We start from the raw sequence: 26980 nt of genomic DNA, 5'->3' as shown, positions 1-26980 counted from the left end.
GCCATGTGCTGCTCCTGCCCTCTGCCTTGGAGCTGCTCTCCAAGCCTCCTGCTTGCTGTGGGGGTGGGGGAAGGACACCCGGACATTAGCCTCCCCCTGATCCTGCACCCCACTTACTCCATCTCCATAGAGCAGGGGGGACACACGACGGGACTAGGAATGGAGGGAGCTTCCTGGTAGCAGCTGCTGTGGTCTCAGCTTGCTGATTAACTTAACAAGGTAGTGCACTTAAGAGTGGTGTCAGCGTACTTAAAGGGGAAATGCACCCCCCCCCCCCACACACACACTGTGTGTCTCTGTCTCTGTCACCATTAAATTAGGCTTGAATAAAGACTGGGAGTGGATGGGTCATTACACGAAGTGAAACTATTTCCTCATGCTTATTTTTTTCCCCCTTACGGTTACTCACACCTTCTTGTCAACTGTTGGAAATGGGCCATCCTGATTATCACTACAAAAGGTATTCCCTCCCCCCCCCCCCCAATAATAGCTCATCTTAATTGATCACTCTTGTTATAGTGTGTATGGCAACACGCATTTTTTCATGTTCTCTGTGTGGATGTATATATATCTTCATCGGATGCATGCAGTGGAAAATACAATAGGCAGTGGGTTTTAGCCCATGAAAGCTTATGCTCAAATAAATTTGTTAGTCTCTAAGGTGCCACAAGTACTCCTCGTTCTTTTTACCTTGTAGAGTGTGAGGCTACATTAACAACAACGAGTTAACCCTTGAGGGCTCAGCCAATTGCTAGTTCATCATTTAGCAGTAAGGCATTCCCTGGGAAATTTCCCACCCTCTGACTTCACCACCTCGACCAAGCTTCACAATCATCATCGCTGTGTACCAGTATTAAATTGTTTGTTTAAAGCTTATACTGTGTGTGTGTGTGTGTGTGTGTGTGTGTGTATATACATCTTTTGTCTGGAAAAAAAAATTTCCCTGGAACCTGACCCGCGCCCCCCCCCCCCCCATTTACATTTAATTCTTATGGGGAAATCGGATTCGCTGAACATCATTTCGCTTAAAGTCACATTTTTCAGGAACAGAACTGCAACGTTAAGTGAGGAGTTACCGTATCAAGTTCTCATACCTGATTTCAAGACCAGATCTCTGTCAATAGCATGGGTATGAAGAACACAAGATTAGAACAGACTTTAAAAATTGAATGCTACGAACAACTGTGCTATCATCTTAACACTTGTGCACTCAGCTCAATAGTTTTAAATAGGCTCTTTTTGCCCTCTATAAGCCTCTTAGTGCAGAGTTGACTTTTCTTTGTGTTAAAGGCGAATGCAAAATGCACACCTGCAACTCTCTTACCAGTGGGAATATATGCTAGATAAACTACTTTCTCAATTTATTTAATAAAAAACTGAAAAGTGGAAACATTTTGTAGCGCTCAAAGTGGCTTGTCTTATTAGTAGAACTGAACACAGTTGATCAGTTAATGCAGGTTTGGAAGAGCAGAGAGGAAACTCAGATGCCAAAACCATGACTCTGCTTTTGTCATAAAGCATAAACTATGACTTTGTAATTACATCATCTAATAAAAATCATGTTTACTTAATTTTACCCTATATGTTAAATATGAGACCTACTGTTTCACTGTGCAAATTCCATACATTATTTAGTTCTTTCAAAGAAAATATTTCAGTGGTTTGAAAAAAAAACACAGCAGCAGTGCTCATGAGCACCCCTACAATAGTGAACCAGATTATTTACATGGTTAAGCTAAAAACAATTCTGCAGGAAATGGATCTTAGTTTAAATCTTCTCAGCATTTATGAGAATGGGGAGAAAATTACAAACTTTTAAAGGTATTTAGACCAGTGGTTCTCAAACTTTTTTCCGCAGACCACTTGAAAATTGCTGAGGGTCTCAGTGGACCACTTAATTGATCTTTTGATCTGTTGTTTGTACCATTAGCTAACTATTGTAAAGAGCTTCGGATAAAAGTGCTATATGAAAAATCCCTTCATAATTTACCTTTTTTTGTTCTACAAATAAAAGCGCACACCTCATATTTTAATATCAGTAGTCTTACCTTTCAAATGTGATGGATGTGCCCTCTCTCTCCCCTGCCACAGCAGCCCCTGAGGTGGGGCTGGGAAGGAGGGGGTCTCCTCCGCCACAGAGCTGAGGCTGGGGGAAGGAGGGCCATCTCTCCCTGGCAGCCGCAGCCCTGGAACTGGGGAAAATCACCTCTTTCTCTGGCTGCCGCAGCCCTGCACATCCCAAATTCCTCCACCCCCTTTTCTCACCCCACTGCTCCCGCCCACTTACCCCGTATTCCCCCAAAGGTCGTCACCTCAACTTACATGTGCATCTTCTTCAGGGTCCAGGCACCTAATTAGTGGAGCCACGCCTGCACGGCTCCACTAATTAGGTGGGTGGTTCTTCATTCTCTTCTGTGCGGCCGCCCAGGCATGCACCTTGGAGGGAACTATCCTTGGACCACCTGAATAGAGCTCATGGACCACAGTATGCGAACCTCTGATTTAGACAGTGTCCTTCTAAAACTTATTTACATTACTGTTTTACTTGAACTGAAAGATGAAAACCAAATTATTGAAAGATCTGAGCCAAATTGTTTCCATTAAGTCAATGGGAGTATTACATATCACTTTTAGATTTCTTTTTTTCCTGTAGTCCTGTTTATGAAACTTTGGAATGTCACTAAGAACTTTTAAAATTTGGGTCCCACCAAGACAATTGTGTCTATTAGAGTGACAATATTTTCAGTTATGCAATATGTCTAGTTAAAACTTAATGGCACAGAACAAAACTAACACTAACAGTCATAACTAAACTTTTGTTTTCCAACCTATGTGTGTATCTGTTTGTGTAGAGAAATTTTGAGATTAGTTGCATTGGATAAGAACTCTCAGATTCTTTATCACTTCTGTCTCCAAGGAAAGACTGTTGATTGCTGATATGGCACTTGCCAGCTGTGAATTCATGTTCGAAGAAACAAGGAACTATGTTAAACAAAGAAAAGCTTTTGGGAAAACAATTGCACATTTACAGGTGAGCTTAAAACAAGAAAAAGAGACAGAAATCCTTCTTTTTGTCTGTTTCTTTATCAGTATAGATATATGTAATTTTCATTTCAATAGAGGTGTTAGTCCAGTGGTTTTGCTTGCCTGTTTTCAAAGGTTCTAAAGTTGGATTAGAAGCAAGTACACCTCTAACCCGATATAACGCGACCCAATCTAACATGAATTCGGATATAATGTGGTAAAGAGGGCTGGTCTGGGGGGTGGGGCTGCGCACTCCGGCGGATCATCAGCAAGTTCGATATAACACGGTTTCACCTATAACACAGTAAGACTTTTTTTTGGCTCCCGAGGACCGCGTTCTATCGGGGTAGAGGTGTACCTGGAATGACTCTGCTTTCTCTCTCATGTTCGGTTTTAAATTGAACATGACTAAGTGCTCTTGAGATAACATTGCTGCTGCTCTCAGATTGGAAGTAGATGTTGCATTGCTGACCTGGTTTATGAATATATAGTGAAAATAGTTTTGTTTATAAAATGGCATTTTACTGTCTAAGGCTCTGACCTCTGCATATGAGCTGAATCCTATTGACTTCGGTGGACTTCCGGGCATGGGGGTCCACCTGTGCACAGTGCATTGCAGGATCGGGGCCTACCTGAGATTGATACTAGGCAAGTTTTTCACAGAAGGGAACTTGTTGTTTTTAATGCCTGTGAAGTGTTAAGCAAATAATTATTTTATAAAGTCTTCAGTTTTATGGCTAGTGTAAATGATTCCTCAGCTGCGAGGCAACTAAATGCACAAGTGACTCCACATAAGAAGTTATATATTGTCCACAGTGCATATTATTCTTGCAGCCATTAATGAGAGTCAGGTGTGAGTTTTGAGACTATGGCTCTACTTCTTGTTCAGAATCATGAAAACAGGCTCCGCTTCTCACAGTATCTTTTTTTCTAATCAGAGTAACTTTTGTTAACCATAGTCTAGTAAATACAGACTCAGGGATTCTACCTGCGAATGTAGCAATTTTCAGAAGGTACTGCTTATTTTTTTTTCTTAATACAGGAGTGATCTTAAGAGTTTCAGAGTAAAACCCTAGGTAGGGGGGTTATTCTGAAAACAATGTTAAACATTTTAAAAACGTTAAACATTTTAATGAGAACGTTGGCCAAGTTCCAGTGTTTGTGATGCATAGAAACTGAATTATACAGGTTGGAGAACGGTAGCCGCCTTGTTAATTGAAATGTGCCCTAGAGATCTAACTAAAAACGTCAAGAATTCCCAGTTTTGAGTCCTGATCCTTTTCCTGTTATGTCAAAGGCAGATCTGTCATTGATTTCAGCAAGAGCAGAATTGGGCCCTTAGAAGTAAGACATCTTAAGTATCAATTCATAATTTCCAGGTGTGATTTAGCATTTCCAATGTCTATACTTAGCACTATGGAAATACCTCTTTTAAAAACTAGTTTTAGTGCGGAGAGTTAGCTTTAAAGCAAGACAACCACTCTCCAATAAACTTTTTAAAATAAAGTATTTTTATCAAAACGTCATGCAGTCTGTGCTTTTCTGTGTTTCCTTTCCTTTCATTGCTGATTGCTAAAATGTGTCTGTAATCAAAAGCTGACTGCTTTCTAATTAGTCTGCTGTCTTGCCTAATTCATTTATTACAGGGTTTGAAATCAGTCTATTTGTTTCTGTAGCTTGGATAAAGGAAATGATGAAGCCCACTGATATAGGAGTTTAAGAACTTGAGAAAAGACTTGTTGACTTGTCTTTTTCATTCCCCTGGCTAGTGTAAGGACTACTACCACATAGTTGAGTTTTTGCCCAGCCTAGCTTTATGTAATGTTACAAGTGGACTTCTTCTTTTTCCACAGTATAGCAGATCTCAACGTTAGGAAACTTTCCCTGACAGCCAGTCTAAACTTTCTTTTGTTCAGTTGTATCCATTTATTCCTATTTGTATCTCTTTGAACCTCTCGTTTCCCTCTGTGGACTTGAATTTTAATTATTCTTTAATAAAAGATATTTGATAAATAAAAAGTTTTTTGGATTGTGATATTATACCTTTAAAATAAATTTTGCATTGAAGAAAATAGTACTTTATGGAACTGCTAATAAACTAGGGAAATTCCTGTATGCGGTATGGTTGTACTTGTGTCAATCCCAGGATATTAGAGAGACAAGGTGGGTGAGGAAGTTGGTCCAATAAAAGATATTACCTCAGCCATCTTGTCTCTCTAGGGAAATTACCAGCTGTTAAGAATAGAAACACATTTTTACCAGAAGGGGGAGCTCAAGTTGCTGAAACATTCGGTAAAGGGCACTGGGTTTTACGATCTAGGAATTTATGGACTCAAACTTCTGTTATCTATTTATTTTTAAATAAGAAAAACGCATGACTTTGAGTGAGAGACCAGATTTTATAGCTTTTCTTTGATTCACAGGTTCCTTGACTCTGAGCAAATCCTATTTGATTAGATTGGCAGAAATGAGTTTGTTAAAAGAAATGGAAATGAAGCTGCTTTTAGTTTAACAGAACTCTAGCTGCTGTATTGGTATGCCATCTTTCCTGTGGTGGTGTTTCCTTCATGCAGAACATTGCATTTTTTTTTTTTAAAGGCATTTCCTTGCAATGACCTTATGGGCATCTTTTGCTTTCACTGGTTTGTTTTAAAATATTTCCTGATTTTTTTTTTTTTTTTAATACAAAACATTTTCCCCTCCCAACAAAAATCAGACAGTGCAGCACAAGTTAGCAGAACTGAAAACTCAGATTTGCGTGGGCCGGGCGTTCGTGGACAGCTGTCTCCAGCTGCATGAGGAGAAACGTCTGGACTCCTCCACAGCTTCCATGGCAAAATACTGGTATGCATGTTAAAACAGTTTGAAAATGTTACTTATATGAACTTTTCTGGTTTCTAACGTTAGAACATTGGAGTAACCAACCCAAATTTTTAGCCCTAAAGGTAACATTGTATGTGATTAAATCATTGTCTGCATCTAACATCAGAATTTATTAGCCCAAACTACAGTGATGCATGTGGTATACAGAGAGATACATACACTGAATATTGGTATTGGTTAATCAAATAATTTCAAAATTAGTTACTTAGTGTTGGCTTTTAGGAGAGAGGTCTCTTGAGCAATGTGATCCAAATTCAACTTAAATAGTTTTTCACCTGAGAATTAGTTTGAGTTTTTAAAAACCATTTAATTATACAGCTGAAATACTTTAAAAACCAAAGGTGGATCTTACTGGGATTCCCTTGCATAATATTTATAAAATATGAAATAAAAGTTTTGGATATGTTTGATAAATCCTGACATAAGAGTTAGGTACTTGACCTAGCCATTTTCTGAGAACTATCTGATTTCAGGAAGAAATAATTAGCTACCTCTTTATTGCTGTTGCTGAGATTTAGCTATTCTTCCTTTTCATAGATCCATTTTTTAACTGGACAGAAAAAGCCCCAGGAACTTTTTTTGCAGTTATTTATTAACTTGTGTTTAACCAGACAAAGTTAGACAAGTAGAAACATCTAAGGTAATACGTTTGTCCCAGTGCCAGATTATTAGCTGCAAAAGTGGGGGGGAAAATGAAGACTAGAAAGTGGCAGAACATTTGCAGAAAATGTATAAGTTTTAATCCTTTTAAAAAAAGTATGCAAAAAATGCCACAGGAATCCAGATAGAACATTTACATTAAAAGGAACGATTTTGACTGAGTGTTTCTTGGCACGGATTATACCAAAATACCTGGTACAGAAGCAGAGGCATTTAGCTTTGTGGAGGAGGATATAACTAATGCCAGCCTAAATTCTTTCATCAATGGATTTTCCAAAGCAAGAAACTTGCAAAATCACCAAAATTCCTACACCCACAATATTTGGTGGCCTTGTCCATATAGGTAATGGAATTTCTGTAACTTTTCCACAGAACTTGAATAGGTTTAAAAATTGCTTGAACAGAGAAACTGCTTCTTTCTCTGGCACCAGTATACTGCACTTCATTTGACTATACAGTAGTCGATATTCTTTCTTTCTTAAGATTTAACCAAAATTGACTATTTTGGTTGGAGGTAGGTGCTTAGTTAAATAAGATAGATTTTTGGAAAGCATTATACATCTTTACTGCTGATTTCTGTTGAAAGATCTATAGGTTTTATTGTGGTGTTAACCATTACAGTATTTAAATTAATCTGAAAATCTATTTAGGATGGATAGTTTCATCAAGACATTTTATGGTTAAATGTGGTGTAATATAATTCACGAGAAAATTTTGCAGTGGAGCATGCTTGAGAAGAGAGAATTTTATGTACTCTTTCCTATGAAAAGGAAATTGACTTGACTAATCATTTTTCATTTCTTTTTGCTATTGTTGAAGTTACTTTTTTGCATTCTGCAAGCATGCAGTCTTTCAAAAAAGAAAATGCAGGAAACAAGTTATAAAGCCCATGCTGTCTAGGATAAAAATGTGTATCAAATTCTGGTTGGAAAGTCCACAAAAATTAACATTATAGAGACAGCTAAACGTAGGGAAGGGGGGAAAATACTTGGCGCATTTATTAGACAGCATTTATATTAAAAAGTGCAATATAGTGATTCTTAGCATTTTAAAAAAAAGGCATCACCAGATATTATTGGTGTACAGAGAGTATCCTAGTATGTTGCCAAAAGAAAAAGGTTGTGAACAAGAAACATTAGGAAGGATCTGACAGAGGAAGAACCCCCATTGGTTTTAAAAAATAAATCTGTTCGAAGATTGGCATATATAACATGAATAAGCTAAAGGTAAACAAACTTGTCTGTATTTGAAAGCCCTCCTTTGTGAAAGTTCTATAAGAAAGGCCAAATTCTTGAATGTTAAAGTTAAAACATTTGCCAGTTATTCTTCTTTCTGGTCCTCTTTTTAAAAGACCAAACTTCATCACGGTAATTCCTAACATTCTGGATATGGCTATTATATGTAAGAAAATTTGATAGTTAAATGTTGTTTTACTTTTTTATAGATTTAGTAGCATAATGCTTCAAAACCAAACTTCTGTTCTTGCTGTTTTAGGGCTTCTGATCTCCAAAACAGCGTGGCTACTCAGTGTGTACAACTTCATGGAGGATGGGGGTACATGTGGGAGTATCCAGTTGCAAGGTGGGTGTAACATTTCAGTGCTGAATTATGAAAGATTAACAGCATTGTAAAATGAGGCATTTTCTTCATATGTATTTGTAAACTGGGAGAAACTAATCACTACTAATACAAAGCAGTTTACCAATACATGTAAAGGAAATGCCTTTGTGTAGTTGGTTTTACTATTTCCCCTGTACAGTCAGTTAGTTAGGTAGCTTTTCCTCTTGTTTGTGTCTTCCTCACACCAAAAGGTGGAGAGAGTAATTTAAAGTCTCATAGCAAAACCCTCAAAAATGGCAGGACTTTAGGGCAGATGAATTGTCAGAAATTACTTCTAACTCAGTTTTTTTTAAACTGACCTGATTTCAAGTTGTTGTCCCTTTAATAATAATTTATCCTGTTAATGCTGCTCTAAGGTAACTTTTTTCTCTTTATTATTGTGCATGAGCCTGTTCACATTTTGAAATGATTGTTCCATCCTTTGAGTAAATAGCAACTCTAAAGTACACTGAGTTCCATTATCGTATCGGCATATCTAGCAACCCCTATGCAGGTTTGTAGGGCCCCTGTTGTTAATGTACTGGTAGTAACTATCTCCCACAGCCCTGCAACATTTAAAAAGCCATACTTAGAGTCTTACATCTTCCTGGATACTAAATTTTAAAATTACTTTCTGGGGAGAGCTGTGGTTGTGATGCTGTGTTTAGTGCTTCATGGAGTGAAATCATCAAGGATTCTTATCCATTTCCCTATGCTGCTGCCCAGGCTATAGTATGCTCAGGAGCACAGCTCAGTCCCCAACCCACTGGGAGGGTAGGGAAAGGGGAACTGGATGGCTTGGGGATCAAGAGCCTTTCATTGTTGAGTTCAGTCACCAGTTCAAATGAAGCTGAAGTTAGAAGTGATTAAAAGCTACAGCCATCAGATGGATGTTCAGTGGTTTGTGTGAAATGAATTGATAGTTTCAGTTCATTTCCTAGTGGGCAAATATTCACCTCTCAGAAAGAACCCACTGCACAATTAGAAACCCTGTCAGCAAGGAATGGATTCAATGAGTATGGCACCTAAATTACTACCTTGGACCTAGAGATGGTCTTTTTCTCAGGGCACAGAGGCACACTCGTAAGTGTGGGCGAGCTTACAATTCGTATGTTGTACATGTGCTGTGTATAAATGAAGGGTTTCAGTCTTCAGAGCTGTTAATCAAGCACTAAATTAACTGAAAATGGGGAAGGGAGAAAACGATAAAAGAATTGGGAAAGGGTGAGCAAATACCAGCAGGTATTGCTTCTAGACTATAAAAGACATTATTTTGAATTAAAAAAAGGAGCGGGACATAGAAAACAATAAAATAGAACTTTGCAAGGCAGCCTATGGAAGAGAAACACAAAAAACGAAAGGGAAAATAATGTTTAACCCCAAGTGCCCAGTTTGGGACAGTTCCCCAGAGATGTACAGGGTTTCAAATGTAAGCATGTTCTTACCCTGTGAGACTTGGCATAGGCAAGGGGGCGGGGAGCGGGGGGAAGGGCGGGTTGGATAAGAGGCAGGGGATCCCAGGGGGCAGTCAGGGGATAGGGAGCAGGGGGCAGTTGGATGGGTTGGAGGTGGGGCGGTCAGGGGGCGGGGTTGGATAGGCGTGGGAGTTCTGGGGAGCCTGTCAAGGAGCAGGGGTGTGGATAGGGGGCGGGACAGTCAGGGACAGGGAGTGGGGGTGTGTGATTAGGGGTGGGGGGGGTCCCAGGAGGGGGTGGTCAGGGGACAAGGAGAGCAGGGGGGTTGTATGGGTGGGGGGGTTCTGAGGGGGGCAGTCAGGGGGTAGGGGCCAGGCTGTTCCAGGAGGCACACCCTTCCCTACCCGGCCATACAGTTTCAGAACCCCGATGTAGCCCTCAGGTCAAAAAGTTTGCCCACCCCTGTTTTACCCTATACTATACAGATTTCACGGGGGAGACTAGAATTTCTTTAATTGGGGGTCCTAACTCAAAAGGGAGTTGCAGGGGGATCACGGTATTGCCACTTCGACGCTGACTTCAGAGCTGGCGGCCGGAGAGCGGCGGCTGCTTGGCCGGGTGTCCAGCTCTGAAGGCAGCGCCCCGCCAGCTGCAGCGCAGAAGCAAGGATGGTAAGACCATACCACGCCACCCTTACTTCTGCGCTGCTGCCTTCAGAGCTGGGTGGCTGCAGAGTGGTGGCTGCTGACTGAGGGCCCAGCTCTGAAGGCAGCTGTGCTTCTGGCCAGCAGCCACCGCTCTCCAGCTGCTCAGCTCTGAAGGCAGCGCTGCCATCAGCAGCTGCACAGAAGTAAGGGTAGCAGTACAGCAACCCCCCTACAATAACCTTGTGAGAAAACACACACACACTCCTTTTTGAGTCAGGACTCCTACAATTACAACACTGTGATATTTCAGATTTAAATAGCTGAAATCATGAAATTTACTATTCTTCTTTTTTTTTTTAAAAATCCCATGACCGTGAAATTGACCAAAATGGACTGTGAATTTGGTAGGGCCCTACGTACAGGGTATCAGCAAGTATATTTAATTGTAATTTTTTATTTATTGGTGAAAGTTTCTAGGATTTTACTTGTTGCATTTTGAACACTTCTATTGAGTAAAATTCTAATTTCCCTATTTCAACTTAAGAAACTCTGCCAAACTCATACATGCTTCTGAGTCAATTGTTTTTTCTTCTCTTAAGCTTAGACTATAATCGCTTCACATGTTTTCACTTCTCTACCAGAATAGTGCTGACAAACTGCAACATGAGCATTAAAGCACAAGTTCCCTTATTTGGAATTTGATTAATCAAATGATCACAACCTGAGCAACCCAGGATAATAACTGAATTATGCTTTTTGTTTTCTCCTTAATAAAATATCCTGAAAGAGGGATCTGAGTTCTCACTGCAGACAGATCACACTTGAAGTATGCTGGATCTTTAAAGAGAGATTTTCCCATTTACTAAGAATTTGTTATATGGTTATTTTCAAGAAGTGTCTCTTTAACCACTCACTCTGTCACTACTTCTCACTTTTTTTCAGAGCTTTTGTGGATTCTCGTGTCCAACCAATCTACGGTGGAACCAATGAAATAATGAAAGAGCTCATTGCTAGAGACATTGTGATTGATAAGTAGGCACATGGCTATACTGGAGACTGCTTCCTGAATCCTATCACAATTAATACGGTATTAAATCAGGCACCAGAATGCAAGTAAAATTAGTAGTGTGTTTTTTTTTGAGGAAAAGGAACTATTAAAAACTGTTGTACTGTAGTTAAACTACAATAACAAAATGTGGTCTCTAATATTTAATGAATATTAATTTGTAATGCTGTCTTTCCTGGTGGAAAACACTAGGACTAATCAATCCTCTGAATGATTCAAAAAAGTTTGAGGCAAGAAGATCGTACGTATTGGTAGTGAAAAGTATGGTCACTTTGGAATGATACAATTAACTTGAAATCTTTGAAACATAATGTCATTATATTAAATCCCAGTCCTAACTGTTCAGAATTAAACACAATCAGATCCTCAAAGAAACCACTTTTTTCTTAAAGTAAACAACACCAAACCACAACTTTGGACTTACAGTGTTAAATGTAACTGTAGAACTTGGACCTGTCACTGACTCACTGCCACCCCTGTTTAATAATTTATCTGTTTGAGAATGTACTTAATTTTTCTCTTATAATTATCTGGCTTTTTGCATTGCATTCCTCTATGATGATGATAAATGAGTGAGTGACTTTCACTTTTGAGCTTTATAATGAATTACAAAAATGTAATAAGCTTTACAATGAAACTCAATGTGCCTTATTTCAATACGTACTTATTTTGTATAAATAAGCTTAATAAAAAATTTAAAATGCAAAATATCAATGTTCTGAATTCTTTGAAAAAATCAGAAGTTAAATACTATAAAATAACTACTTGGAATTGCCCTAGTAAAATCCATATGTTGATATAGTTTGTAAGAAAGGACACACTTGAGTAGCACATCCTCTGATTGTTAATAATCTGTGTGAATACCTCTGTAAAAGGCCTATTAGCCAATTCTCAGTAAGTCTTCAGTCATCAGTTGGAGGTTTAGTATTTGAATAGAGCATGCTACTAATACAAGCTTTTATAGCTTTTAAATATGTGCTTTGAATCAGCCTAATTACACAACTACAGAATTGTGGTTTTTTGCTAAGCCACATGTGTAATTAGTGATTTGACTACTGTGCATTTACAAGTTTGTTATCTTTTAGAAATAAGCTGTGCTGACATTATGGTTTCTATAGTATGGCATATAAGTTTATGGTTTAAAGGGACATTGTCACAAGTGGTAAGCTTACTGGCAGTTTCAGCAACAGAAGCCAGGAACTGAATGGAGACTGATCAACCCACTTAACTTTAGAGGTGAACTTGTCATATTAGGATTTAAAAATGTTGGGGCAGTAAGAAAAGCTTATGGCTGCTTCTGTTGGTGCTAAAATTACTGTTTGGATGAACAGATTTCTGGCTCTAGGACTGTCCGTCACAACCATTAAATCAATTAAATTCTACAAATGCTAAATTCATTCCAGAATTAAAGGTGATGGACCAAAAACTTGACCAAACAGATACACGTGTCCCTTATTATTTCCATCTTGTCACAGTGTGTATGTCCTTGCAATGCAGGTCTATTGAAAGTTGATAGGGCTGCATCAAGACATACCTAGGTGAACTTGGAAACATTAGCAATTGCATTTGCACGCACCGTACAATCCTTTGCACTAGTTTTAGTGCACTGCATCCAGGGAGATGCTATGGTAGCCAGTGCAAAGGATGCTGGGGTGCACGTTTGAGTCTCTGCTTGTCTCCCCCCCCCGCCGTTTTATTATTCCAGGAATGGAGAAACACAGCCAGAAGATTCTTGCAGGTGCTGATGGAGGATGGTAGCAATGAAGGGGGAAGAGATTCCAAGGGAACATGTAGCTACTGCGGGCAGGGGCCTATGTCCAGGCACGGCTACGTGGGCGCCCTCCAGCTGGGTGCACGTGCTGGGGTTATCCCTGGGCGGCAGGGGAGGCGGGTAGCTCCCCGGGCTCAGGGGCACAGCTAGGCACGGAATCCTGGAGCCCCGCCCTGCCCAGACGTTCCACACGCCGCTGTCCGGCCACGCCCCCTCCCCAGTTTTGCATAGCCCCACCCACCCCGCCGCAGATTGGCCAGTTCTACCCCCCGGCCGCGGCCCCGCCTCCGCCCGCCGCCTTTAGTTGGGAGCTGACTGTTAAACAGCGGCACAGATTGAGGAGAGCGCAGCCCGGGTGGGAGGCGGGCGGCGCCGCCGCTGTGGAGACGCCGAAGAGCGGAGCCACCGAGCAGGCAAGTGTGCGTGGGGCTGCGGGGACCTGAGCCGGGCACAGCCGCGGCGGCGACTCCCCAGCCGGCCTCTTGGCAGCGGCTCCCACAGGCGGTTGGTTCCCGCGGCCGCGGCCCCCCTCCCCCCCCGTCCTCGCGCCCTAGGGCCAGGCTCAGTAATAAACTGCCAGAGGGGCGGGGCCAGGGCGGGCGAGGGGAGGCAGAGGCGGGGTTGGGGGGCGGGGCCTAGTGGCAGGGGCGGGGCTTTGACGCTGTGGGGAGGCGGCGGGGCCTGGGCCGTGGGGGAGCTGGAATGTGGAGCGTATTGTAGCTGCCTCCGGGCCCCGCCCCTCCCGCGAGGGTCTGGCGGGGCGGGGCCTCTGGGTGGGGGCTGTGCCTGTGCGGGGCCAATGAGAAGAGCCCGTGCGCGCTAGTGGGCGGGGCCGGGCGGTGTGCTCAGGCGGGTGGGGGCAGACGGTCCAAGCCCGCCTGCCCTCGCTTCACCCCCCCCCCCTGCTGGGAGTCGTGGCCGGCCCCCGGCGGGGGCGTCAAACAGCCGGCGATGCGGCGGCGGCGGCGGCGGCGGCGGGGGGGCCGGGCTCCGCGCCCGCCGGGGTTGCCCCTCCCTCCACACGGCGTGTTGGGAGCGATGGGGCGGCAGGGGTGCAGTGGGGCTCCGCTGGCTGGGGGCGGCCTGGAGCGGCTGCCTTGCAATACGCGTAGGGAACGAGAAGGAAAGCCCAGCGCACAGCGGTGCGGGGGGAATGCGCTGGGGAGGTCGGGGCGCGATGGAAGGTGGGGGGTGGCTTGGCTTTCTGCTCTGTACGCTGGCGGCGAACACGCTGCCACTGTTTGCCATTGTATCCCCTGGGAAACCCACTGCAGCCTGCCGGCAGAGCCAGCGTGGAGGCATACAGGCCCCTCCACTGCGGAGGAAATTAGAAACCTGCCTCTCACGTTGGCTGGCGGCTGGCGTTCTTCGCCCAAAAAACAAGACACATGCAGATGGATTCAGTTACGACGTTTGTTTTAAATGTAGCTTCTTGAAAACAGTGGTATCCCCATTTGGTCTATAAAACTCAAAATATGTTTTGGATTCGAAGGTGGCGTAATACGGAGAGAGTGGAAAAAGAGAGTCACTTGTTCTTTGCAGGATACTTTACCAAGAAAAGTTGTTTTTTTGAAGAGGGGAGCTGAATCCCTGAATGCCTTGAAGGGCTAAATTTGCTCTTTCCACTTCTTCCTGAGTGCTGGAATTTATAGATGAGATAAAAATAAAACTGTTTAACATATCAAAATTCCCATTTTCCGTTACAAAAATGCTCGTTAAAACATGAACTCTCTCAGATATGGGATAGAGTTGGATACAATCAGATAAAAGAAAACTAATTTTAGACTAGGTGGGGCTGTAAATTAAAAATAACACAGTTTAGGAAATATACAGAGAAGGATGATGTACTCCATCCTTAAAAGGGATAGATACTATACTGAAAAATCACAATTCTGTCTGAAAAATCTTATCTAGTATAGTTACAGATAACACCTAAGGTTAATTGAAATAAAGTAGAATTTTTTTCTCTTTTTAATATGTTTGCTTTGTGCATTTCTTATTACATTGATTATACAGGAAAAACAATGAAACTGCCTATATACAGAGCCAGTTTCCTCTTTAGTTTGTGTGGATCTTAGAAGAATGTGCACCCTGTAGTTTCTAGGGGGGTCTCTTTGCTGTTCTACTTTCCTCTGTGATTTGTCCCCTCCCCCCCATGAATATTGTTCTTTCCTTGGCTGTTTTACTGCAGTTTCTGCCTAGGCCTTGGATGAGGTATTAATACATTGCCCTTGTATAGGACGTTCCAGTCAAGGAGCTCAAAGTGATCTACAAGTATTAATTGTTATATAGCATAATAGATGTGCATGATACTTCAAGTCTCCCAACAGTACAATGAAGAAGGTAGGCATTGTTGCAGTGTATTGGTTTTCCAGTTGGGCAAATGGAAACACAAAAGTTTGGGTCACCATTTTCAAAAGTAGCCTTTGATTTTTTGGATGCCCATTTTGAGCCTAATTATCAGATTCCATTGCCTTGATCTGGAGGTGAGGATAATCAGCATGTCTCAAAATCAGGCCCAGACTACCACAAGTTATGTACCCAGAATCACAGATCATTTTTGATGGGGTAATCTAAAACATTAGTGGGTGTGGAATGGGTTTAGGAGTGGGACTCAAGAATGCTTGCAGATGTCTTGTGTGACCTTGAGCAATTCATTTAATCTACCCTGTGGCTCAGTTCCTCATCTGTAAAACAGGAATGATGCTTCCCTGTCTCAAAGGGTGTTTTAAGAGTAAAATCCATTAGTGAGTGCGAAGCACTCAGCTATACTACAGTGAGGAACATACCGTTACCTATGTAGGTATGTAACTTACCTGTGTTCATGGGTGGAGTCAGAAACAATCCCTTGGTCTAATCATTAGATTCGGCCACTGATTAAAAGGTAACTGTTTCATAATATTGACCAAAAAACTTCCATGAAACTTCTTGAACAATAAAGCTGGAAAATGTATAAGGTTACTGAGAGAGCAAGAACATAAACATAGAAGACTGATCTATTCACCCAGAAGGCTTGTTCATTCCGTTGGTCTGCATTGGGAACTCCCATAAATGTTAATACAGTGGATCTCAAACTTTTTTTACTGGTGACCCCTTTCACACAGCAAGCCTGTGAGTGCGACCCTCCCTAATAAACACACTTTTAAATATATTTAACACCTTTATAAATGCTGGAGGCAAGCAGGGTTTGGGGTGGAGGTTGACAGCTTGTGACCCCTCCCCTATGTAATAACCTCGCGACTCCCTGAGGGGTCCCGACCCCCAGTTTGAGAAATCCTGTGTTAATAGAATTGCAAGTATAAAGTCTCAACATGTTAACAGGAGAATAAACACTAAGTTGGTCTTGTTTAAAAAACATTTTATGGAACCTCTTCAGAGACTGACTGATTCAGAGGGATATTTGAAATCATCACATACAGTTTCTTTATGAAGCTTGTAATGTACTTAGAAGTAGTACAAATATTTATATTAGAGACATATGTACAACATGTTGAGAGCCCTGAGTGATCCATTTAATACAAAAAATCTCCTAATTTTAGCATGATAGATTCAAAACCCCAATTTTATTGGTTAGTCTCTAAGGTGCCACAAGTACTCCTTTTCTTTTTGCGAATACAGACTAACACGGCTGTTACTCTGAAACCTGTCAATTTTATTAAATGTTCTGTTGCAAATAAACAGATAAATATGAGGACACTAAATATTAGAACATCTGAACTAACTGATAGAGGGGAGATACACTTTGAAATATTGGAATAGCATATGCTCCTGGATTCAATATCATTGAGGAACAAGGGGAAAATATCTTCTCCATTCAGGGCTTTTAATGAGTTATGGATTTATCGTAAATGAGTAGTAATGAGTTCCAGTTGAAGTATGTCCTTTTTGATGTTTTGTGTAATTAAAACAGTGTAGGTGGTCTGTTGTAAATTGGCAGGTTTCAGAGTCGCAGCCGTGTTAGTCTGTATCCGCAAAAAGAAAAGGAGGACTTGTGGCACAAGAGACTAAGGTGCCACAAGTCCTCCTTTTCTTTTTGTTGTAAATTGAGTCCCTTTGTGTTCAAAGAGAGACCACTGTAGGTGTATGTTTTTCAAAGATGAGTAATTTATGATTTATAACTGCTGGAGCGTACATAATGCTTGAGTTCACAGCTCCCTCTGTACAGTACTGACTGCACAGTAAGAGCTGTTGAAACACAGACTCCCCACATTGCCCTCTTTTTCGGAGTTACTAATAGAACAAAATAGTGAAATGTTTACATATTCATAGTAAGTAACCGTGCTGCTTCTGAACAATAAACAAAAGCTGCTGAGCAGGATTATACCTTCTTTTTAGGTCAGTGTAGAGTCCAAAGTGGTTAAGTGTGGACTTCTCTTTGCCCTTCGTAACTTTAACCAGGACGCTGTTGGGGCCAGCATCTCTTCAGTTATGGTTTCTACAAACCCCTACTCCTGCAAGGAGTCCCAGTGATTAAGTGGCTAGTGCGGGGGCAAACGTTTTGGCCCATGGGCCACATCTGTGTATGGAAATTGTATGGCGGGCAATGAGTGATCATGAAATTGGGGTTGGGGTCCAGGAGGGGGTGAGGGCTCTGGCTCTGGGGTGGGGCCAGAAATGAGGAGTTTAAGGTGCGGGAGGGGGCTGCGGCATGGGGTTGGGGTGTGTGTGTGGGGGGGAGAGGGAGTGCTCCAGCTGCGGGTGCAGGCTCTGGGCTGGGGATGAGGGGTTCGGAGGGCAGGAGGGGGATTAGGGCTGAGGCAGGGGGTTGGGGCATGGGAAGGGCTCAGGGGTGCAGGCTCCAAGTGGCACTTACCTCAAGCAGCTCCCAGAACCAGCAGCATGTTCCTCCTACGTGGAGGCGCGGGTATGCGCCTCTGCACGCTGCCCATCCGCAGATTGCCTCTCCTGCAGCTCCCATTGGATAGCAGTTCCCGGCCAATCGGAGCTGTGGGGGTGGCGCTTGGGTTGGGGGCAGCACACAGAGCCCCCTGGTTGCCCTTAAATATAGGAGCAGGAGAGGGGATATGCTGTTGGTTCCAGGAGCCCCAGCACACATGCGCAGAGTGGCCCCCGACCCCACTGCCTGACTGGAGCACGGGAACGGGACAAGCCCCAGACCCTGCTCCCCAGCAGGAGCTCAAGGGCCAGATTAAATTTGCTGGTGTGTCAGATGTGGCCCGCGGGCTGTAGTTTGCCCACCCCAGAGCTAGTACATGAATTGTGATTTTTCAGGAACAGGTCTATCAACTTGAATTCTAGTCATTTCAAACATTGTATTAAATGTGGTTTTGGATATTACACCAGGCCCTAGCTCCTGTAAACTTTTGTTTATACAGTCTAATTTTCCTATTTTTTTTTAAATGCCTTCTCATTTTTTAAAATGCTAACTCATGTAGAAGAAACAGTATAAGTTTCTATACATTAAATCAGGGGTGGGCAAACTGTTTGGCCCAAGAGCCACATCAGCATTGCAAAACTGTATGGAGGGCTGGGTAGGGAAGGCTGTGCCTCCCCAAACAGCCTGGCCCCCACCCCATATCTGCCTTCTCCCACTTCCCGCCCCCTGACTGCTCCCCTCAGAACCCTCGACACATCCAACCCCCCCTGCTCCTTGTCCCCTGACCACCCCCTCCCGGGACCCCTGCCCCTAACCTCCCCCCGGTACCCCAACCCCTATCCAACCTGCCCTGTTTCCCGTCCCCTGACTCCCGTCCCCAGAACCTCTGCCCATCAAACCTCCCCCTGACTGCCACAACCCCTATGCACACCCCTGCCCCTAACCGCCCCCCGGGACCTCACCCCCTATCCAATCGCCCCCTGTCCCCTGACTGCCCCGGGACACCCTGCCCCTTATGCAACCCGCCCCCCCCCCCCGCTCCCTTACCATGCTGCTCAGAGCAGCAGGAGCTGCCAGTCACGCCGTCTGCGCTGCCTGGCAGGAGCGGCAGACCAGAGTGCTGGCGGTGCAGCGTGCTGCGGCTGTGGGGGAGGAGGAACAGCAGGGGAAGGGGCAGGGTCTAACCTCACTGGCCGGGAGCTCAGGGGCTGGGTGGGATGTGGCCTGCGGGCCATAGTTTGCCCACCTTTGCATTTAAAAACTGCTGATTCAAAAAGTAACTAAACTGAAAACAATATTTTTTCCTTTAATCTCTGTTATAATAACTTGAAGTGTTACTTGTAAATAAGGTAGGTACAAAAGAGAAGAAAGGTTGTCAAGTTGATCGCGTCCCCTTAAGCAGTCTAGTTTGAGGCTAAAAATTTAGAATTTGATTTCAAAATGTGGGAAGAAGGGTAGGAGTGCACAGATGGGGTTTACAGGACTCTATTATGAATAGAAATGTTCTTTCATTTTAAAAAAATCAGTTAAACATTTCTATTTAAAGGTTTTCCTGAAATTGAAGCTAAAGCCTCAGCACTATGTAAGTTCATGAGAATCAGAAAGTGAAAGTAGCTATAAACAAAAGTGAAACTGATCAGTCTATTTATGTTGCTTCTTCTGAGGGAAATACCCAAAGTAAACCAGTATCTTCCACATGTAAAAGTAAACAGATTTTAAAAGTTCTTTATTTTTAATACTCCAAGATGGGTAGTAGTAACCAACATGACATTTTACTTAAGTTTTGAATGCATCCCTTTAAACACATTTGAAAATAGAAAGCTAAGGGAGTCTCAAAGAGGGAGGTCAGGAATGGATTAGAAAAGGACAGGAATAAGGAAAAGATGCGGAAAGAAAATGAGAAAATAAGACAAAAGTGAGAGAGGAGTAGAAGATAAGTAGGATGTGGTGGGGTGCGGAGGAATTGAACAACAGTGACTGTTAGGGGGATTGGAGAATACTAGTGATCATTTAATTAGTTTTTAAAAATGTTATTTTGTGTGTGTTTATAGTAGGTGCAAAGGTGTCGCTCATATGGAGCACTTACACTATGTGCAAAACTGAAATTCCTGGCTATGTCTTACTGTGTAATTAAGGCTCTAGTGAGGATAAACATAGAGTCACTTTAAACACTGGTTGCTCTACTGTGCATATACAGTACTTTTGTTTCTTTAAACAAACATTTTCTCCTACTCCTTTCTTTTCACGTTTTTAAAATCAGATTCTCAGTGTCAAAAACCAACATTTAAGTGAAAGTTGAACTTCAAATAATTAAAAATAACTTATTTGCTAGTCTAGTAGAATTTTTATTGCTCTAGTTTGGAAACCTAAAGTATTAGACAATGGAAAAATATCTTCAGAAAGTATTACCTTTGACAAGAAAGCTCTTTCCAGTGTAAGATTTCAGCCTTTTCATAAACATCATATTACACTACTTGCTTCTTTGTGGAAGCAAAGGGCTTGGTCATAGCAGTTTGCTTCCAATGAAGGTGGAGTGAAATTATTTTTACTACTTGATGCCAGAATGCAACAAAATACCCCAAACTTGTCAAAAGGAAAAATGGGCAGTTTTTGTGGAGCTCAAGACAGTTTTAATGAAGAATGTTTAGTCTTGTGGATGATGCTTTGTTTCAGCCCTATATCACTGACAAGGCTGCCTTTGTTTTCAGTGGATGTTATGGAGAGATACCAAATTCTCCATAGTTAAGGTTGGAAGTATACTGGTTTATAATTCTGACTCCCCAAAAACAAAACAACCTGAATATTGTCTGCTGTGGCAGACAATCGTGTGGAAGGGTTATTGGGCAAGGTGTCAATCAGCTTTGACAGTTTGAAAAATCAGGAGTTTTCTCCTTTGAAAAAGATTTTCTACCATTTTTAACCACATTGTAACTCAAGCAACTTGCTTCAGGAACTCCAAATCTGGTTTTTTGCATTGTCCCTCATCAGGAGTATTGCCTTCCGTTACTTTGGTCAAGCTTGATGGATTAGTTTGCGTTTTCAGTGTTTTTTCCCAAACCTATGGAAAATTTGGAATTGTATTTGTTGGAATTAGGGAGTTTGCAGCTCAGCTGGAAGGATGTGTTGTTTAAAGGTACATGATCAGTTTCAAACATCGCATTTCTGTGTGAAAATTTTGTACTATATTGTTCCAAATAGCACCTTAGAGTATATAGGTATATATGAAATTTGTCTTTGTTTTCAGTTTGTTTACTTTGTGCGTTTTGATTGCTCTTTCTGTGTAGTCATGTTTTCCTGATGTTTATATGGGTATTTCACAGCTGTGGAGGAAGATATTTTATTTAGAAAAGGAAGATGTAATTATAAAACTGCACAAATCGGCAGGTTGGATTCAGGGGCAGGTGTAGTAGCTGAAACTGCTTTAAACTTGCTGTATAAGCCTAGATTTCAAGTTGACCATATCCTTTTAAGAGATCCTCTGCTGAGAGCTCAAAGAAAGTCTAATGCGGGGACTCTCTTTGGGGTTTTAGTAAGCTTGTAAACTCTGTAGGAAGCCTGACTTATGCCCCTGCTTTAATTTTTAGCACCTCCAGCTACATCTTTTCCACTTACTACAGTTATTTCACATGCCTGTCTGGGAAAAGGGAAAAAAACTGATCTCCCAAACCCCCAAATTAAAGGATATGTCTGACAAAAGCTTTGTTACGATGCACTTAATGTTGTAAAGACTAATTACTTTTAAGCATTTTAATGTGGTAGTTATAAAAGAAGAATGTTGAGAAATCACACTTCAGCCCTTCATTTAAAATGTTGACAAGTCTGGAGAGTCTGCCTGGATTCTAATTCAGTGCATCTCCCAGGCAGCCCCTTGTTTGTATTTTTTAAAAACTTTCACAGTAAAGTTTATTACATTATTTTCATTAGAAATATTATAAAATAGAATATTCTGCCCAGCAGAAAAATAATGCCAGGGTTTAAAAACCCTGCATTTGTGCAAACAGTTTGTTTAAACATAAGAAGTCAAGTGTTCAGGTTCCATCACAAAATACAGAAAATTTCTACAAAAATAAATGTGGTCACTCCCAAATAGATTATAACAGGCATTCCGTTGAGCCCCAGCCAGGATTTATAGCCGCCCTCCTTAGGGGAGGGCAGTGATTGTACTGGACTAACAATAGCTGTAGACAACAGAATATCTCACTCTCCAAAGCTAAAGCTTGTATTTTAATATTTATGTATTTATTCCTATGTTGGTAGCACTAAGGGCCCTCTGAACAGGGTCTCAATATATGAGGCAGTGTACAGCCTCACAGAGCTTACAATCTAAGTATAAGAAGAAAAACAACAGGTGGAGACAACAAATAGATGGGAGGGAGCACAAAGGAATGGTGAGATGATTGTGGCCCTTCAGACTTAAATTATGTGACAAGACCCAAGATTTGAGGAGAAATGAGCTAGGCAATGGCTGTGAGGGCCAATCAAACTGAAGACAGGAGAGGGAGGCTAGTGGAGAAGGCACCCCTCCAATGCAACTCTCTTAAGATAAGGGAATAAACAAGGAGCACTGACTTGTAGTCACCTCTTCAACAAACCTATTGTTTCACATGGTTTTTTTTAAAACTTCCCTGCCACAGTCTTGTCTCAGCTTGCCCAAGACCTCAAGCTGACCATAGATTCTCTCCTACTAATCTGCACAACAGAGAAGCCCTGCTCCTGTGAACCTAAGGAGCTGGCCAGTTGGGAAGGTGCCTGCAGTGAAGAACTTCTGGTGGAAGGGGAAGCCTTTTATTGCATTAGAAACAAGCCCTGCCCGATACTGAAAATCTGATCTTGTTTGGCTTTTGAGGGAATCCAGTCAGGCCCTGTCGATCAGATGAATTTGCATTAGTTGGGTAGGTTTAAAATGATTTTAAAAGAATTAAAAAAAAAACATTACATGGAATGGTCTTTTATTTGTATATTGTAATTAAAAATTAGACAATTTATATATCCCCTGTTATTTTCAGGTTTGCTGTAAACTACCTACAATAGCTATAATGACACCAGCCCTCAGAGAGGCAGCAACAAAAGGTCATGGTATCTACTTGTCACCTTCTTTGTCCTCTAGAGCTATGGAGTCTGATACAACTTTGTGCATGGAAAATTCCAGAGCAGTCGAAGAGACGATAAAGGAGGATTCCATCACACAGATTACTTGCTCAGTCCTGGGGTTTCCCACTACTGAGCCCAACCTCAGAAATGATATCTTCAATGTAAAACACTTTGGTTCTCCTCAGTCTTCCAGACATTATCAATCTGTCTTATTAATGAGCACAAATTCTCCATTAAACATAAAAAACAAAAACAGTAAACAAAGGAATTCAGAAGAGCACAGCTGCTCCCAGATGAGAAATCTACTACACAATAGTGCTACCGCACAGGTCAGTCAGATTAATAATTCTGAACCTGAAGAGCAGGTCAGAGGGGAAACTTTATCGGAGACCATGACCCAGAGTTTGGCAGAAATGCAGAGACTGTTGGATTCAAATGTAACTGAATCCAATAATGTGGAAGAAATGCAGCTTCCAAACTGTAAATGGTATCGGAAGAATGGCTTTTCGGATAAGGGTCTACTAGTACATGCTGAAACCAAAAAAGGGAATTCATTGCATCAAGTTGTGCATGAGCCTTTGAAAGCAATTGTGAGCTGCACCCACACTAGTAAAGAAGAGGAATTGAATGCTCATTTACTTCAGTGTGTCAGTAAGCAACAAGTTGTGCTCAGTCGAGCCAAAAGAGCTCAGAAACGTTTACAGATACTCCTGGCAAAGCATGTTGTCAAACACTGTGATCACCAGCTGAAATGCTTTGTGAAACATCAGCTCCAAAGAATGAAAGTTTTTCATGATTCAACCAGATTTTTGGATAGTAGCTCACTTGGATGCACAGAAATTAGGGCAGAAAGCAGTATAACTAACTTGGACAATAATTCAAATAAAGACACACAGAATGGATTCGGCATTGAACCTGGTGAAATCTGGGGTTTTGCACGCTCTGCTACAGGGCTGCTGACTCATGTGGAGAAAGATCTGGACTCTGATGCCACTTGCAGTAGCTCAGATGATGATTGTGATGAACAGACTGTCAGAAAAACTGTGGAAGCGTAAGTGTTAAACTATTGCTAGACTTTTTATGTATTTATTTAACAGCGGTTACAAACCCAGAAATTGAAGGGCCTGGACCTGGTTGTAGCATGCAGAGAGCAACACTTTGCATTGCTGTGATATCTATTTATATGATAGGCACAGTATTGACAAGAGTGGTAATTAAGGACTGCACCAGAGTAACTTTAATGAATTCAGTACTGTAAATGAGAGCAAATTTTGGCATATGTTTTGTAAAATCTAGATATTTAATTTTACTGTTTTGAATTAATCAGTGTTGAGTAGAGTGGATTTTTCAAGCCTTTACTCATACTTATCAGTGTGAGTGAGAAATTCTCTGGTCTGGTGGGGAGTCAAGACATCCACTTTCTGGAGAATGTTAAGTTTTGGGGGAAAAAATCTTGTTTTTATGATTTCATCAATTCAGTCAGAAAATATCTTCGTAAAGTTGTCTTCCTGAGCCTCTGTACAGATAGCAGTAGTGCTTCTTTTCTTACTGATACCTTTCCCCTGGGGGGAAGGAGGCAGAGCTCAATTAACAACACTGATAACTTTCACTACAGTTAGCTGACATGAATCCGTTTCATGCCGCTCTGCCTTTGGAAATCTGTGAATAGACAGATGCCACAAGTACTCCTTTTCTTTTTGTGACTAGACAGAGGCAGGTATTAAAACTATTCTCGGAGAGGAGAAATGGAGGCTGGGTTTAAGATAGCATAGACATTTTGCCACCTTGCAGCATCCAGAGTTATGTCTACATAGCAGCTGGAAGTGTGATTCCCAGCACGGGTAGACATACATGCATTAACTTTGCTCCAACTAGCACCTAAAAGTATCCGTGTTGCTCTCCGTGCTGCTATACCCACGCTATTTGTAGGCACTAGCATGGTCTAGGGATAGCAACTAGGAATCCCATCACCCTCCCCATTCCAGCACCTGAGATTTGGACTGGGCTTTTCATAGGGGGTTGTCCTCCGATTTGGTGGTGGGGTCTCCAGTCCTTTTGTAATGGTCTCTGATTAGGAAATTGGTTTACTGATTAGTAAGTGCCCGATAACTCTTATTTCTAAGTCCTAAAGTTAATGTATATTAAAATATTTGTCTCTTGTTCTGACCTTTGAAAACCACAACATTCAGTAAAAACCAGGAAAGTTTCATCTTAAATTGGACTGGATCTCAGTACTTGTTGAAAAGGGCTCTCTGTCCTTTATTATATATTTATTAGCTCCAGTTATGAAAGCCTTAAAAATAGTACAGTAGTACAGAATAGTGTCTAATATGATATCATGTTACTGTTGCCTTCTGTGAAACTATTTGAGTCTGGAAAGGTGATGGGAGAGAAAAATATACAAAGTGTATTTGAATTTGTTTCTGTCCGTTGTGAAAATGGTACGTGCTGTATTAAATACCAAACCAAAATGTAATGAATTGCCAACTAACTTTTCTGTTTGAACACTCTGATCTTTAATATGATTATATTTTATGCTCTCTCTGAATTGTTTTAAATGGAAAAAATAACATCATTAACTCCTCCCAGTGGAGAAGAATCAACAAGCATGTTCTTAGCTGATCTTTTTGAACTTCTGAATAATAGTGCTGCTCTGAGATTCTTATTTCATGATTATTTCACGTGAATTGAATAGGGAAAACTGATGGCAAATTTACTTTCTGATTTCAAAGGGAAGGGAATAATCTAGGATTTGGAGTGAGATTCTGCTTGGTGGTTTTTTTTGTTTTTTACTTGCAAAGAATGGGCCAGCTCCTAATCCTGACAGTCCTTCATCTTCCTTATTTCCTCTTTTCTGTCTTCACTTTGTTCTGCATTCACAGCTACGTGTCAGGCTTGTTTTCAGTGCGGTGTTGGCTCCGATTAACTTCTCTTGAGTTAGCTTAGCTCCAGTAAGAGCAGCACCCACTGCAAAATAACATTGAAGCAGCACAGAGTGATTGTATTAGCAGCACAGAGTAGTTTAGCCCCACTTGATTACTAGCTCTAGCATCAGCAGCATTCAAGATTCAACCCACATCCTGATGAGCCAGCTAGAGTTTAATAATAATGTCTCTCTCTTTTATGTAGCACTTTTCCTCTGTAGATCTCAAAACACTTCACAATCTCTAATGTATTTATCCTCACAATTTCCCAGTGAAGTAGGCAAGTGCTATAATCCACATTTTACAGGTGGGGGAACTGAGGGGCAGGTAGTCTAAGTGATTTGCACTGGGTCACACCGGAAGTCCTTGGCAAAGCAAGGAATTGAATACTCCTGGGGGAATTCTGTGCCAAATTAAAAATTATTCACACAATATTTTAAAATTCTGCGTGTTTTATTTGTCAAAATAACACAATATAATCACACAATTTCAATTATTTTGGTAATTTATTTCAAAATACCTATCAGCAAGTATGTCTGTAATAATACAGACAATAAAAAAAGATTCAGGAAATGTTTTTTGACAAATAGATTCCTTCTTAGGCCTATTAATACAGAACTCTGAGTAATTATTCATTTAAACTGTAGTACAGAACCATATTTCCTGCGCCACTTAGAAGCTGTGCAGAGGCTTGGGGGAGTCATCAGAGGAGCTCAGGGAGAGGGAAGTAATTGCTGGGAAGAAACATGGGTATGAACTTGATGGGTTGTTGGCTGACCCCTGGCCCCTCCCATTCAGTCAGGCACATCTGCTCCTATCCCTGTGTGTCCCTGCACCCCCATGTGTCCTTGCACCCGTGTCCACATGTGTCCCTCCACCCTACTTGGACACTCACTCCCCCTACCCGCATGTGGCCCTGCACCCCCTCAGCCAGCCCCCTTCCCTCAGCTCCATGTGTCCCTGCCTCAGTCTGTCCTCCGCCACCTGCCCTTATAAATCCCTGTCTGACCCCATATCCCTTGTCTCCTGACCTGGCCTGACAGGTGTGGTGAAGAAGGCAGGT

At 41.8% G+C, this 26980-nt stretch overlaps 2 protein-coding genes across 3 annotated transcripts in view; both read left to right on the top strand.

Moving 5' to 3' along the window:
* ACADL (acyl-CoA dehydrogenase long chain) overlaps window positions 1-11989 on the top strand; it is a 32232-nt gene extending 20243 nt beyond the window's left edge. The window contains exons 8-11 of the mRNA XM_077830271.1: window positions 2918-3031; window positions 5741-5868; window positions 8062-8148; window positions 11171-11989. Of these exons, the coding sequence (XP_077686397.1) occupies window positions 2918-3031; window positions 5741-5868; window positions 8062-8148; window positions 11171-11264 (423 nt within the window). The 3' untranslated portion in view covers window positions 11265-11989. The remainder of the gene's footprint in view (window positions 1-2917; window positions 3032-5740; window positions 5869-8061; window positions 8149-11170) is intronic.
* A 1416-nt stretch (window positions 11990-13405) lies between these two features.
* KANSL1L (KAT8 regulatory NSL complex subunit 1 like) overlaps window positions 13406-26980 on the top strand; it is a 98965-nt gene continuing 85390 nt past the window's right edge. For both annotated transcript variants that reach the window (XR_013347541.1, XM_077830415.1), the window contains exons 1-2: window positions 13406-13478; window positions 22909-24044. Coding sequence is in view for 1 of the 2 variants with exons in the window: in XM_077830415.1 (XP_077686541.1) it covers window positions 22939-24044 (1106 nt within the window). In the remaining variant the exon portion in view is untranslated. The remainder of the gene's footprint in view (window positions 13479-22908; window positions 24045-26980) is intronic.

The sequence above is a fragment of the Eretmochelys imbricata genome, chromosome 11, assembly GCF_965152235.1.
Source record: "Eretmochelys imbricata isolate rEreImb1 chromosome 11, rEreImb1.hap1, whole genome shotgun sequence".
NCBI classification, from domain to species: domain Eukaryota; kingdom Metazoa; phylum Chordata; order Testudines; family Cheloniidae; genus Eretmochelys; species Eretmochelys imbricata.
The sequence above is the reverse complement of the archived record's forward strand: the minus strand, read 5'-3'. Positions and strand labels throughout refer to the sequence as shown.